This window comes from Ictidomys tridecemlineatus, chromosome 8 (assembly GCF_052094955.1).
Source record: "Ictidomys tridecemlineatus isolate mIctTri1 chromosome 8, mIctTri1.hap1, whole genome shotgun sequence".
NCBI lineage: Eukaryota > Metazoa > Chordata > Mammalia > Rodentia > Sciuridae > Ictidomys > Ictidomys tridecemlineatus.
The window spans coordinates 41784732-41798303 of NC_135484.1; the positions used below are offsets into that span (position 1 = coordinate 41784732).

The 13572-nt window shown below is 33.2% G+C and overlaps 1 protein-coding gene across 7 annotated transcripts in view; it reads left to right on the plus strand.

The window, feature by feature from the left end:
• Tbc1d32 (TBC1 domain family member 32) overlaps positions 1-13572 on the plus strand; it is a 191059-nt gene that overhangs the window by 140151 nt on the left and 37336 nt on the right. For all 7 annotated transcript variants that reach the window (XM_078019309.1, XM_078019310.1, XM_078019311.1 and 4 more), the window contains 2 exons: positions 686-769; positions 13435-13504. In XM_078019309.1, the coding sequence (XP_077875435.1) occupies positions 686-769; positions 13435-13504 (154 nt within the window). The remainder of the gene's footprint in view (positions 1-685; positions 770-13434; positions 13505-13572) is intronic.

The following is a 13572-nucleotide window of genomic DNA, read 5'->3' on the forward strand; positions in this document are numbered from 1 at the left end:
CATGGCAAAGATTTCCTCTCATTCTGAAGGCTCTTTCTTCATGCTGTTAATTGTTTCCTCTAAGCAACTGTAAATTTAATTGACAGTACTGGTGTCCTTTCTGATTCTTGACTATTGCATTTTCATACTTTTTAATACTCATCTTCTTTCACTTTGAAATCACATTATGAGTAGAGTATATGAAATGAAATGATTTAAAACATTTCATTGCACCACCCCAATAAAGAATCATTTTCTCACTTCTAAATTGCACAGTATATAAAATGTATATCCATATGTCATGGACTTGAAAGAGGCATGAGCTATGCATTAACCTGGTTTTGGAGTACAGTATTTGTGTTCTCTGTGTCTGCAAATGATGATGATAAGATTTTATAGCCTGGTTAGTATATTGAAATCATTTAACAAATTCTAAAATAATCCTAAGAGAATCTAAAGATAACAGATCTTTCGTTTCTAGTTTTACACTGAATAGGTTCTCAGATAAGCTATTAAAATTTAATTTAAATTGGAAACATTGTTGTGAATACTAAAACTGTGTATATTTTGAGTTAGACCCCCTTAGAGTATAACTGTGAAGGAGTTCAGGTGACTTTTAACTACTAGTTTGTGATTTTTTTAGAGATGCATTATCACGTATCATTCTTGACCTTTAATATTCTAATTATTCTCCTGTTTATTACAGCTTTAGTAGAATTACTTGAAACTTTTGTGCTTCATCTCACTGAAAATCCATCTGAATGTTACTTCCCCTCAGTGGAATATACAGGTACATTTTAAACATTCTGATGTTTAAAAATGCTCAATGTGCAAATAGATAATATTTCATAAAGATGTATAATTAAATCTCAAAAATGTGCAAGTTTTCCCATCCTTAAATCTATTGTTTGATGTCATTTACATTTCAGATATCAAATTTCTTTGCAATTGTATGTTTCCTTGTAATTCTGGGACTTTCTTTTTGTTTGTTTGTTTGTTTGATTTATCCATTAGATTTTGTTTTTCTTTAGGTAGTATCTTTCATTCTTCTGATCTTATCAGGTTTTCTCTAGTGAGCACGTCTCATACTATTTTACTGTATCAGTGTTTTCTGTTGGAATATCACAATATTTCAGGCTGGGTAAATTATAAAGAAAAAGGTTTGATTTCGCTTCTGGTTCTTGCTCAAAGTTGAGAGGAGGAGACATCTCATGAATGACTTTCTTTCTGACAGAGTTCTTAGGTGTATGGTGCAGAGCAACCTGAACTACAAAGAATGCATATATCTATGTTCTAATCTCTCCTTCTTATAAGACCTGTCATATTTAATCATGAAGGCTCTACTTTTATGAGTTTACCTAATCCTAATATCCCAAAGACTCTATCTCTAACATGCCATAGATTAAGTGTCAACCTTCTTATATCACACATTGAGGATTAAACTTCAACATGAGTTTCAGAGGAGATGAACCATATTCAAACTGTAGCCTACATATTTACCTCACTTCAGATAAATTAATGTCTTTAAAATTTATGTCTCCTCAAAGTCTACCATAAGTTTCATTCTCTTAGTTCCATCTGCCTACTTGGTAACACCACCTGAATGTAGTATAGAATACCTCAAACTCTGAGTGTCAGCAGGGACTTTGGATCTTATTGACATACGTTGTCCTCCTGCATTTTCTATCGTGATAGGCACTACGATGATCTACTGACCATCTAAGCCAGAAACTAAAGAATCATCACTGACTTTAAGTCCACATTTCCAATCACTCAGTTATGTTCTGTTATTAATATGTCTCAAATTCATCTAATTCTACCCATCTTTACTCTTATTTATGTTGGTTCCGTCCAACATCATCTCTTCCCTTAGATATTACAGTAGACTTTCTATCCATGGTATATCAATTTGGAGTTTTATTCTTTCTCAAAGGTATTCTTCATACTGTTCGTACAGTGAACTTTGAAGTGCAAATCTGACCCACTTAGTACCCCTTAGAATTTACCTTTTATCACTGCGTAGGGTCTAAGCCTCCCATGGTGCTCCAGGCCTTACATTTTCCTGCCTTTTTTTTTCCCCTCTAGCATCATCACTTTCTCTGCATACCTCATGCTTGTTTTTCAAGAACACTATTCTTTTACACATATATTATTATCCACATATTCATTTATTCCTCAAATAGATATTATACCTTACTATGTACTAGCATTTTTTAAATTGTTGGGATGCCAGCAGCAATCATGAGAAAAATATTGCCCTCATAGAGTTCACCTTCTGGTGGGAAGATAGAAATAAATAAAATGTTCAGTATGTCAACTAGTATGGTGATAAATGAGAAAAACACAACAGGATAAGGAACAGGAAGTGCTAGTTGGAGTGGTAGTTTCAGTATAATAGCATTTACACAAGGTTTTATCAATCTTGTAATTTTTAATCCACAACCAGGAGGAGAAGTGGGAGAAAGATCTGTGAGTATTTTCAAGGTAAGAGATTTCTCCTCAAATGGCATGAAGAAGACTACTTAATCTGGAAAGGAGTAAAAGGAAGTTTGATGGTGTTAATATCAGAGAGGAGAGAGTGCTCTAGGGTCTTGAAAATTATTGTGGGATTTTGAACATATGAATGACATGCTGATTTACATTTTATAAGTTTACTATGGCTACTGTATTGAGAAAAGACTAAAGGGGATGACAAAGGGCTAAAGTGGGGAGATAGTCACGGTGCTACTGAAAAGATCCAGATGAAAAATTGTGATGACTCAGCTGAGAATGTCAGTAGTGAAGACAATAAAAAGTGCTTGGATTTTGGGGTGTATTTTGAAGATAACACCAACAGGATTGAGTAACAGGTTGAATATGGGGTTTGGGAGAAAAGAAGGAATCAAAAAAAGACTCTTAAGCGATTGTTCTGAGCTTCTGGGAGGATAGAACAAATATACTGTGAGATGAAGAAGAAAGGGGAATGAACCTGCTTGTGGGGGGGTATTTTGAAGCTGGTTTTTGCTTTTATGCTATGTTGTGGATACTTATTAGACATTCAAATAGGCATACTTCATACATGAATAGGTATGTGAATCTGAAGTCGAGAGGAAAGATGGGAGCTGAAAATACAAATTACTAAACCATAGACTTGGCATATACACTAAATAACACATCTGATTGTCATTTCTTTCTCATATTCTGACCTAATGTCTGATTGTTCTATACTGTAGTTTTTGTGTCTTACTGTCAGTGTTATCCTCTGCAACTGGAATAATAATGTCAATAAATGTTTGCCATATCAAAGAGGTAAAAGAATGATAGGGGAGTGCTTTATATACTGTGTCAAGGAGTTTAAAATGGGTTACTCTATTGCTTGTTAAATACAGTTTCTGAGCAGAATCTTTACTTGATTCATCTGTACCTTAGGAAGATTATTAAGTAACTGTAAAGGATAAAGTGGAGGACTGAAATTTACAAACAATGAACATCTGGTACTTAAGGGCAGTGAATGAAGAGAGTGAAGAAGATAAGAGAAAGAGCATAGATGCATGGCAGTAGATCATAAAGGGTGATTGCTTCTCGTCCCATCAGGTGACGTGATATTATACCTTACTGTGTACTAGCATAGTAAGGTATGTATGCAGGAACCATCATTTAAATATGTCTTATTTATGTGGGATAGATATTCTATAATAATCATATTTCCATAAAAAGAAAAAAATTTAAAAATCAAATATACTTTCAGTCTGGCTCATCCTTCCTCTCAATACCCATCCATGCCCAAACCCAGCACTGCCTTCACTTTACTAAATCTTTGCTCCTCTTTCTTCTAGGTAAACATTTCCCTCCCCACAACATCTATATGTTAATGTTTAACTTAACTGCAAAATATCTTTTACTTTTTACTCGCCAGTAAAAGCCTTTCCTCTCTGCTCTTACTGCATTCACTTTAAATTGCTATTGTGATATTTATTATATTGTGTATGGCTAGTTTAAATATTTATTAGGTCTCAGACTCCTTAGTATGTTTCATATGCATTTGATTAAATACACTTGCTATTTTATAAGCTTCTATATGCACACAAGGAAATTCTATAGCAATTCTGAATACATTGATATTTACAGATGAACATAACTATTTATGCATAGTAACATCTAATACAAATATGAGAAAGGGATAAAGAAATTATCAGAGAATGAAAGCAAAGAAATGAGACAAAATAAATAGGAAATTAAAGTTGGTGAAAAGAATTGTTATCTGTTGAGCATGTCTTATAAATTAGATGGTCTATTGAGATACTGGTATATATTTTTATCATTTATCCCTAAAAACACTCTGAAGTGAGCATAATCATTGTATTTAAAATGCGGAAAGGGAGGCACAGAAAACAGCAGTTGGGATGAAATTTTGAAGACATGCATTCATGAGGATAATCAAAACTTTACAAGTATATCTAAAAACTTAATTGAAAACATACATGATGTCTGTGGGGAACAGGAAATGAGGGAGAAGTGATAATCATGGAGATGAGCATGTCCAGAGAGGATATCTTTTTAGATTTAAGTATAATAATTTCCAAATTTCTGTAGTTTTCTTTGGAACATTGTTCTAGTGGGGCATTTTTTTCTTTAGATATATCTTATCAAAATATTCAACAAGACTAATAGCTTGCTCAATATGCACACATTTACTACCCTTTATCACATCTCTAAATTATGTGGAGCAAGATCTTATGTTAGATTTGTTGAATGTATTATGTAGGCAGATAAACACTGAATGTGAATTTACATTCCTTTAAGGCTCCTGCTGAACACCAAAGCACCAGAACTTTAGAATAAGGCCAAAAAAATAAAGTGGCTTCCTGTTTATTTCTTGCTTAATATTTATTATCATTATGTGGTGAGCTCATTGCTAGTGTTGTTTTCCTCTAAAGGCCTCAGGTATCCTCATCTTTCATCATGTTTTTTTTTTTTTTGGACTGAAAGAAAAATGGCTTACTATTAAACATTTTTACTATATTTACTTTAAATAAGAAAACACCATGTCTTCATGTAAAAGATATTTCAAAGCAAATGTTGGATTAGTCACTGTTTTTTTCATGTTTCTTGAAATGAGAAATTGATTGTCTTTTTGAAAATGACAGCTCTCTAAACCCTAAGGTAGTCCAAATTAGAATAACACAATCATCCATCTGTTGTTAGCTCCCTCAGGACTTTAGTCCATTATAAAATTTGTAAATCTGGAAAAAATCAAATTAGTTTGGCTTTTTATCCCCTTAAAGAAAGAAGAAAGAACAAATAAACTTTTGCACATTTGCAGTTTGTATATCATATAGTACCTTTCCAAATCTTAATTGATGTTAGTTATTTTTCATCAGTTCTTCTTTCTGGAATCAGTCAGGTATTTTTTCCTATTATAAATACTTCTTTGATATAATAAATTAAATAGCCCTTTCAAGGTTGTAGATATTATAACTTTACCTTCTTTTTCTTCTAGATGCAAGCTAGCTCAAAAATGTCAGAAAATTTTGCATTGTTTTACCTTCTGACTTTTACAATACAGGTTTTAGATTTAATATATACAATTAAAAACCATTTACACTTTCTTTGAAGAGTAAGCAAATGTATCCTTTTATCTCATATTTATGAAACAGGTTTATGAGTAAAGCCCAATGCTTAATAATTGCAAGACGATGGCTGATATTAACCTGTCTTCAATAAGGGCTACTATTGATTTATACTACATATAGTAAAAGAGAAAATAAAGAAATGCAGAGTATTGGCATGACCTGCACAGCAAGTGAATTGTTTTCCAAACACAGGCAGTGGGAAAGTAAATAATTATTTAAAATAAAGACAAATACTCTATTTTAGGTGAAAATTGGGACTGAGTGGGTGAATCAGCCCTGGTGGGGTCTGATCCAACCAAGAGGGAGGATCTACATATATATTATAAAAGTTTTGAACATCAAAGAATCTCAGTGTTAAAATTGAGTGTCAACATACATATATATATATATATATATATATACACATACACACACACACACACACACATACATACATACATATGAAAAATTGTGGTATATATATATATAATAAGAATTTTAATGCATTCTGCTGTCATATTTTTTAAAATCATTTTTTAAAAGACTTTTTGAGGTAAACAGAAGGAAGTTGTAAGCAAAACAGCTTAGTTGGGGCTTATTAATTTATGCCAATCTCTTCTGCCTCTGGGCAGCTGAGATTTGAATTCAAGACTTTTGAACTAGTGAATTCCATGACAAGCATGGAATTCTGTTTACCAACAAGAGTCATCTGCAGTTGAGCTTTTCTCTCAGCACCATTGCACCAAAAGATTCCCAGGACAGGCAACTCACTGGTCCAGGGTTACTTATTTTTAAGCAGTGATTAATTCACAGCTCCCAACAGCAGAGGAACTGACATTTTCAGCTGGCAACTTTGTGTCCAGCAATGTGCTAGTGCTTATGCATATGTTATTTGATTGTTTATTATCAGTGAGTGATTTTGTTGTAAGTGCTGCATGTGTCGAGAGGAAAGGGTCCTCAGTGTTGACTGGTGCCATCATGGAATATGAGAGAAGGAAGCAAGAACTGAGCTGTAAGAATGGTACTTGAACTGGTTTTGGGGACATTAGAACTGAAAGAAACAGAAGAGTCTTCCAGGCAAGGGTAATTGCATAATCGAGATGTGGAAAGTGTAATACTTTTTCCAAATAACACTGACTTTACCGGTTAGGAGGCTTAGATGCTTATGGTAGCATGGTCACAAGGTATTGAATTTTATGGCACTGAAAATTGAATAAAATGGATGAGTAAAACTACATATTAAGAAAGAAGCAACAGAACCTGCAGACTGCCTTTGGGGAAGGAAGGAGAAAGGAGGAAATGTACTGAATTTTCTTTGGGCGGTGAGTTCTCTGACTTTATGACAGATAGCGCAGGGCTTCAGGAGAGTCAGTAAGCAGCCAAGCAGTAACTGCTTCTCCAACCACGGATTTGTCCTCCAGTGGAGAAATTCTTTACTCTTCTGAAAATTTATTTTTTTCCACACCATTAGCCAAGTGCCAGGCAGAATACATTTAATTTCTTCTACCAGTGCTCTGTGTGCTAGCTTTGCAAACCCAAAATAGAATAGAATGCATTACCAGAGTGAGCAATTGCAGTCCATATCTAGTAAATTTTGTTCACTTATTTTATTCTGAGACTATTATACTTACCATTAATTATGGTAGGTTATTTCAAAATTTATGATTTTATATTAGTGGTGTCTTTTTATTGGTGCATATTAAACTATATGGAATAGTGGGTTTCATTGTGGCATATTTGCATATACACATAATTTGATCAATTTCAGTCCCTCTTCGCTCTCCCTGATCCCTTTCCTCTGGTCTTTCTTTGATTTTTGTAAGATCCCTTTTTTCTTTTCATATTTTTTTTCTCTATATTCTACATATGACAGAAAACATAGGACCTTTGACTTTCTGAGTCTGGCTCATATTGCTTAACATGTACTATCCAGTTCCATCCATTTTTCCTGCAAATGTTTAGCCATTCATCTGTTCATGGACACTTAGACTGGATCCATGACTGGTTACCATGGCTTGGGCTGCTTAGCATGGCTATGAATGCATCTCTGTAGTATGACTTTAATTCCTTTGGATAAAAACATTGAGGAGTGGTATAGCTGGTTCATATGGTGGTTCCCTTCCTAGATTTTTGAGGAACCTTCATATTGATATTCATAGTGGTCATACTAATTTACATTTCCACCAATAGTGCTTGTGAGTTCCTTTGTTTCCTTCATATTCACAAGCTGTAATCTTGATGATAGCCATTTTAATTATAATGAGGTGAAATATTGTTGTAGTTTGATTTGTATTTTTCTGATGGCTAGATATGTTGAAGATTTTTGCATGTATTGTTAGCCATTTGTACTTTTAAGAAGTGTCTGTTTAGTTAATTTTCTGATTTATTGAATGGGTTCTTTGTTTTTGTGTGCATCTGTGTTGAAGTTTTTTATTTTTTATTTTTTACACATTCTAGATATTAATCCTGTGTCTAAAGAGTAGTTGGTCAAGATTTATCTCATTTTGCAAGTTCTCTCTTTGTATTGTTCTCTTTGCTATGCAGAAGCTTTTTAATTTAATACCATCTCAATTTTTGATTATTGGTATTATTTACTGGGCTGTAGCATTCCTATTGAGAAAGTTGCTGCCTATGCCTATATGTTGGAGTGTTACCTCTGTGTCCTCTTGAAGCAGTTGCAAATTTTCTGATTTATTCCTAGGTCTTTGATCCACTTTGAGTTGACTTTAGTGCAGGGTGAAGGAGAGGGATCTCTTTTCCATCTTTTACCTGTTAGTGGTATCTTAGGTTGAATTAAACATTGTTAAGTAAGTGTGGTATGATGCTATAGGTGTCATTGTTTGATTAACCCTTTCTTAACAGCTTATGCTTTTCAAAATGACTTTAAGGAGCGAGAGTTATTTCTTCTATTTGTTACTTCAGGAAATATTTTTTGTTTTATCCTCTACCTTTCTTCTGATTTCATAATGAAAGTATAGTTTCTTTTGTTGCTTCATGGGACATTTATTCATTCATCTACTCAGTGTCTATTAAGTACCTATTGTGTATCCCACACACTATTGTACATACATCAGTAAATTATTGGTTGCCAAACATAGGTATTTGTCAGAATTTTTAGAAAATATCCATATTTTATCATTGACTTTTACTTATTCATTTTAAGTTTTGTTTTACTTCTGAAGATGTTAACTCCTCCTCTATACATTGCATTTCATCCAGTTTATATATAATAAATTCCTTTCACTGAACTTTTGTAATCCAATATTGGTTGATAAGTTATCATAATGTATATTGAACACAATTTAAAACTTGAAGTATCTCCTTTAATATGTACCTTTAAGTCTTTATTTATTTTCCTTTTTTCTTATTTAGGAAACTTTATTTTTTCCATTTCTGTAGCATTTTATTCATACTGAAGTTATTTACATCTGTTTATCACTAGTGATTTTTAAAATATGGATATTAGATGTTTGTTTTGGTATCCTTTAACTTTAATTTATTTCTTCAATTAGAAGCCCTTTTGAAGGTTGGAGTTGAAGCTCACTAATAGAATGTTAAACATTTATGGCCTATGAGGTTTAACAAATAGATGTAAAATTATTTATGAGCTTATCTTTATTTGTTAAACATTTATGGCCTATGTTCATAAACAATACAAAGAGAGAACTTGCAAAATGGGATAAATGTGTGTGTGCTTAGCATGCTCGAGGCCCTGTATTCAGTCCCCAGACTATACATATATATATACATACATACACACACACACACACACACACACACACACACACACAAACACACACACACACAGCCATTTTTTGAGAATGTAGGTGGAACTTTTGTTAAAGTGAAATTTATCTAGTTGGGTGTCACTGTCCAGTTGTAACTGTATCTAAGTTTCACTCTTGTTCTTCTAAGTGTGGATCTCAACTTTAGTGCACAAATTACAGCTATAGAGGCCTTTAAAAATACAAATTACAGGATTTTCACCCTTTGCAATCTGATTCAGTAATCTAGAGTACATTATGTTTATTTTTACCTTTAAAACATTCCTCAGGACATTTTGATGCACAGTTATAATTAAGAATTATGATCTATTTGAATGTACAGAGCTGCTTTTCTTCTAAAGATAAAATCATAAACTTTGAAGTGGAATAGTACTTGGAAATTATTTATACAACTCTAGAAAAGTGAAAGAACTTATCTCAGGCCTCACAACTAGATTACCCTGAAAAAAGTGTAAGAACCTGATCCTTATGTAAGTTTCAGTGGCACAGTCCCTTTGGGAAACATCTCTTGTTCCTTAACTTTACCCCATTCTTCACTAATATGGAAGTCAGTGTCCTCTGATGCATGCCACTGTGATCCACAGAACACTTGACACTGGGAATCCCTTTTTTGGCACCCTTCTCCACCCAGCGGACATCCTTCCTCTGCTGTTCATATATCTGTGTGTATTATGCTTTTCAGAGAGAAACATCAGTATTATTACAAGCCTATATACATATATATATATATAGTGAGGTTTTATTTCTTATGCTTAATAACATAATTTTATATGTACTAGACTTCTAATATTATTATCTAATCCAACTTAAACATGTTCTGGAAATACCCTATAGAAATCACATTGTTCTCACTGTATCATATTATGGTAATTGATAGGATGTCTATTCCATGGCTATAAGAACATTTAGTCACAAGTTTTATTCTTAAAACTATTTAATTTTTGCAAAATCAACCAGTGTCGCCAATAATAGAGTACTAAAATTTTACATTAGTTAAACCTGGAAAGCTAAAGTTTGATATGGCCTAATATACAGAATCACCAGGAGCAGGTTCAGGTGTGAAAACTAAAAGAACTCCTTGTTCATACCCACATGAACTTAAATCTTATTACATTGTAGTGGTATTGATGAAACTGTGTTTAATTTATGGCTGAAGTTTTAAAATGCTATTGTGTTAAGACTGAAAATTTGAGATTATGGTTAATATATGAATAATGATTAATAATTTTGAAAAATGACCAAATCACTCTGAGAATAAGAATAGTATATGATATACTAATATATATATTTGACACCAAGGAATGGAAACTCAGAAAAGCCTTTTTTTGTTTTTGTTTTCTTTTTTAAACTATGCAGGAAAAGAAGCGGAATAATTAATTCATATAAATGGAATAAAGCCAAGTTTAACAATCTTCTTTCTTCTCTCTCCCTATATGAATGATTAATTGCTTTCTTCTAGAGTTCTAGGGAACCTCATAGGCCATAATTAATATGGAGAAAATTTTCTGAGCTCACTCCAGTTAGAAACATTTTTAGAAGACATTAAATAGCCCTCCATGCTTTACTCTGTTGCTATAGGATTAGGATCTTTTACTAGGATAAGGGCAGAACTGGTATCCTCCCTTAGAAAAGTAGGTTCATCTGTTGTTAGCACAGTGAGAAATAAAAATAACAAGATATTCTAAGTTATGTAAATAGCCCAACTCCTGTCATATAGACAAAATGTGACAGTACTGCTGAGATTGCATTCCAGTCTAAATAAAACTCGAATGTAGTTTATCGTAACTGGGCACCTTTTTTTAGTTGAAGTTTTTGAGCTTATTTTTATTTGTTTTATTTTTGTGTAAAAAAAGAAAATTCACCTACCAGTCTGGTTTCCCTGGAACTGTGAGTGGTTCCTATAAAAGCAGTCTATCTATATTTTTAGGTTTAACTCAAATACCTTCCTTCTAATAAGCTGGAAATAATATCTTAATGTTCACATAACACTTTATCTGTGTCATTCCTCTACCACTTAAGGTTTTAAAACCACTTTATCAAACAAGTACAAATGACCAACAAATATGTGAAAAAATATTCAATATCTTTAGATATCATCATTTGCCAGGGGTTATGGTAGGGAAAAGGAGGTATGGCCATTAAGGAGTAGCACAAAGGAGCCTTCGAGTGATGGTACAGTTCTATATCTTGTTTGTGGTGATAGTCACACAAAGATAACAAGTATAATAAATTTACTTAAAAGTATACACTCATGCACACACACATACACGAGTGAATGTGTAACTCTAAAAGTATGAATAAACTCTGAATTATACCACTGTCACTGTTTTAGTCAGCTTTTTTGTTGCCGTGACTAAATCATCCTACCAGCACAACTGTAGAGGAGGAAAGTTTATTTGAGGGATCACAGATTCAGAGCTCTTAGTCCACAGAAAGTTGGCTCCCTTCCTCAGGGCTTAAGGTGAGGCTGAACATCATGGTAGGAGAGGGTGACAGAAGGAAGCAGCTCACATCACGGTGATCAGGAAGCAGAGAGAGAGTCCACTTACCAGATACAAATATGTACCCAAAGCCATGCCCCAGTTCCCACCTCCTCCAGTCACATCCCACCACTCCAGTTACCACTCAGTTTAATTTCTATCAGGGTATTAAATTGCTGATTGGGTTAAGAATCTTACAACCTAATCATTTCTCCTCTGAACCTTCTTGCATTGTCTCATTGTGAGTTTTGGGGGGACTCCACATCTAAATCATAACAACTGGTTTCTAATACTGATACTGTACCTTAGTGTTATGTAAGGTGTTAGTATTGGTGGGGGAGTATGGGTAAAGGGTGCATGAGACCTCCTTGTATGTTTCTTTTCAATATTGTCTACAACTATAACTATTAATAGTTAAAGGAAAAATAAGAATATCTAATTGCCCTTATTATATTTATTTCTATATACAGTTTGTCTATGACACTACATGGAAAGTATGTATGATTTGTCTTTTATCCCCCATAGATTCTTGTATGGTGTTCCATACTTACTGTATCAGAAAGAATTTATTTAAAGGAATAAATGTACAATCGAAATAGATTCTGTTGGTAGTATGAGATATATCAATGTGTAAGTAATGAAGGAAACTAATCACCAGTTTCACAAAATTTGTCATTTTGTAGAAAACTGGTACTCAATGTTTCCCTTAATTGTGTCAGTTAAATACTGAATACTATTTAGTGATGCTTTTGAATGTTCACTGTTAACTTTGGCACCAATGGTTTCAAGAACCAGTCCAAACTTTTGGCCTCTCGATGTCCCCCATATGACACATCCTTTTTCACTTTTGGTAGTTGGTCACAACTTCTCCAAAAGAAAATTTGGCCTGCCCAAAGAAGCCACTTCACTCTCATACATTGTCATTTTACTCATAGAATCATTGAGAAAATGGTGGTAACAAATACAGACTGATTATGTTTTGGTGCCTAAAACCATAAAAAGTGTTGCCGTTAGCAAAGAGACTGCCCATAGTGAAACACTGGTTACTGAAAGATTTAAATGCGAGTATTAGGAGGGAATGAGACACAATGCTTATATTTATCGTTCAAAATCTTACATATGTATTGTACAATGAAAAGATAATATTTCTACATCATCTTTAGGTTAATGGCTTTTTTGTTTGGCCCTTTTGTTTATAGCCAAGTGAAATAGATCGTTTTAAAACTATTAGTCATTTTATATTTAATATGCTCCTAAATGTTTTTTTAATGTTTATTTCTTTTAGTTGTACATAATACCTTTGTTTTTATTTATTTATTTTTATGTGTGCTAAGGATTGAACCCACTAGGCGAGTGCTCTACTGCCAAGGCACAATCCCAGCCCCCCTAAATGCTTTTTTTTTATAGGAGAAAAATTATGTAAAAATGTTTCATGATGATTCCTTTGTAAAGATAACAGCGCTTAAAAGAACAAATTCATCAGTGTTTTCAAAATTCATATTAAAATATGTAAAAATATTGCTTTCATCAATTTTCAATTAAAATATTATTATGCATAATTTTATACATTTTTATAACTCAGTTTTCTATTGTTTTTAGCTACTGATGCAAATGTGAAGAATGAAAGTCTTTCATCTGTGCAGCAGCTTGGTATTACAATGACTGTCAGGTATATAGGAAAATATCTTCCTTGTGCATCCCTAGAATTCATCTGCCTGATATGTGTTTAATGATATT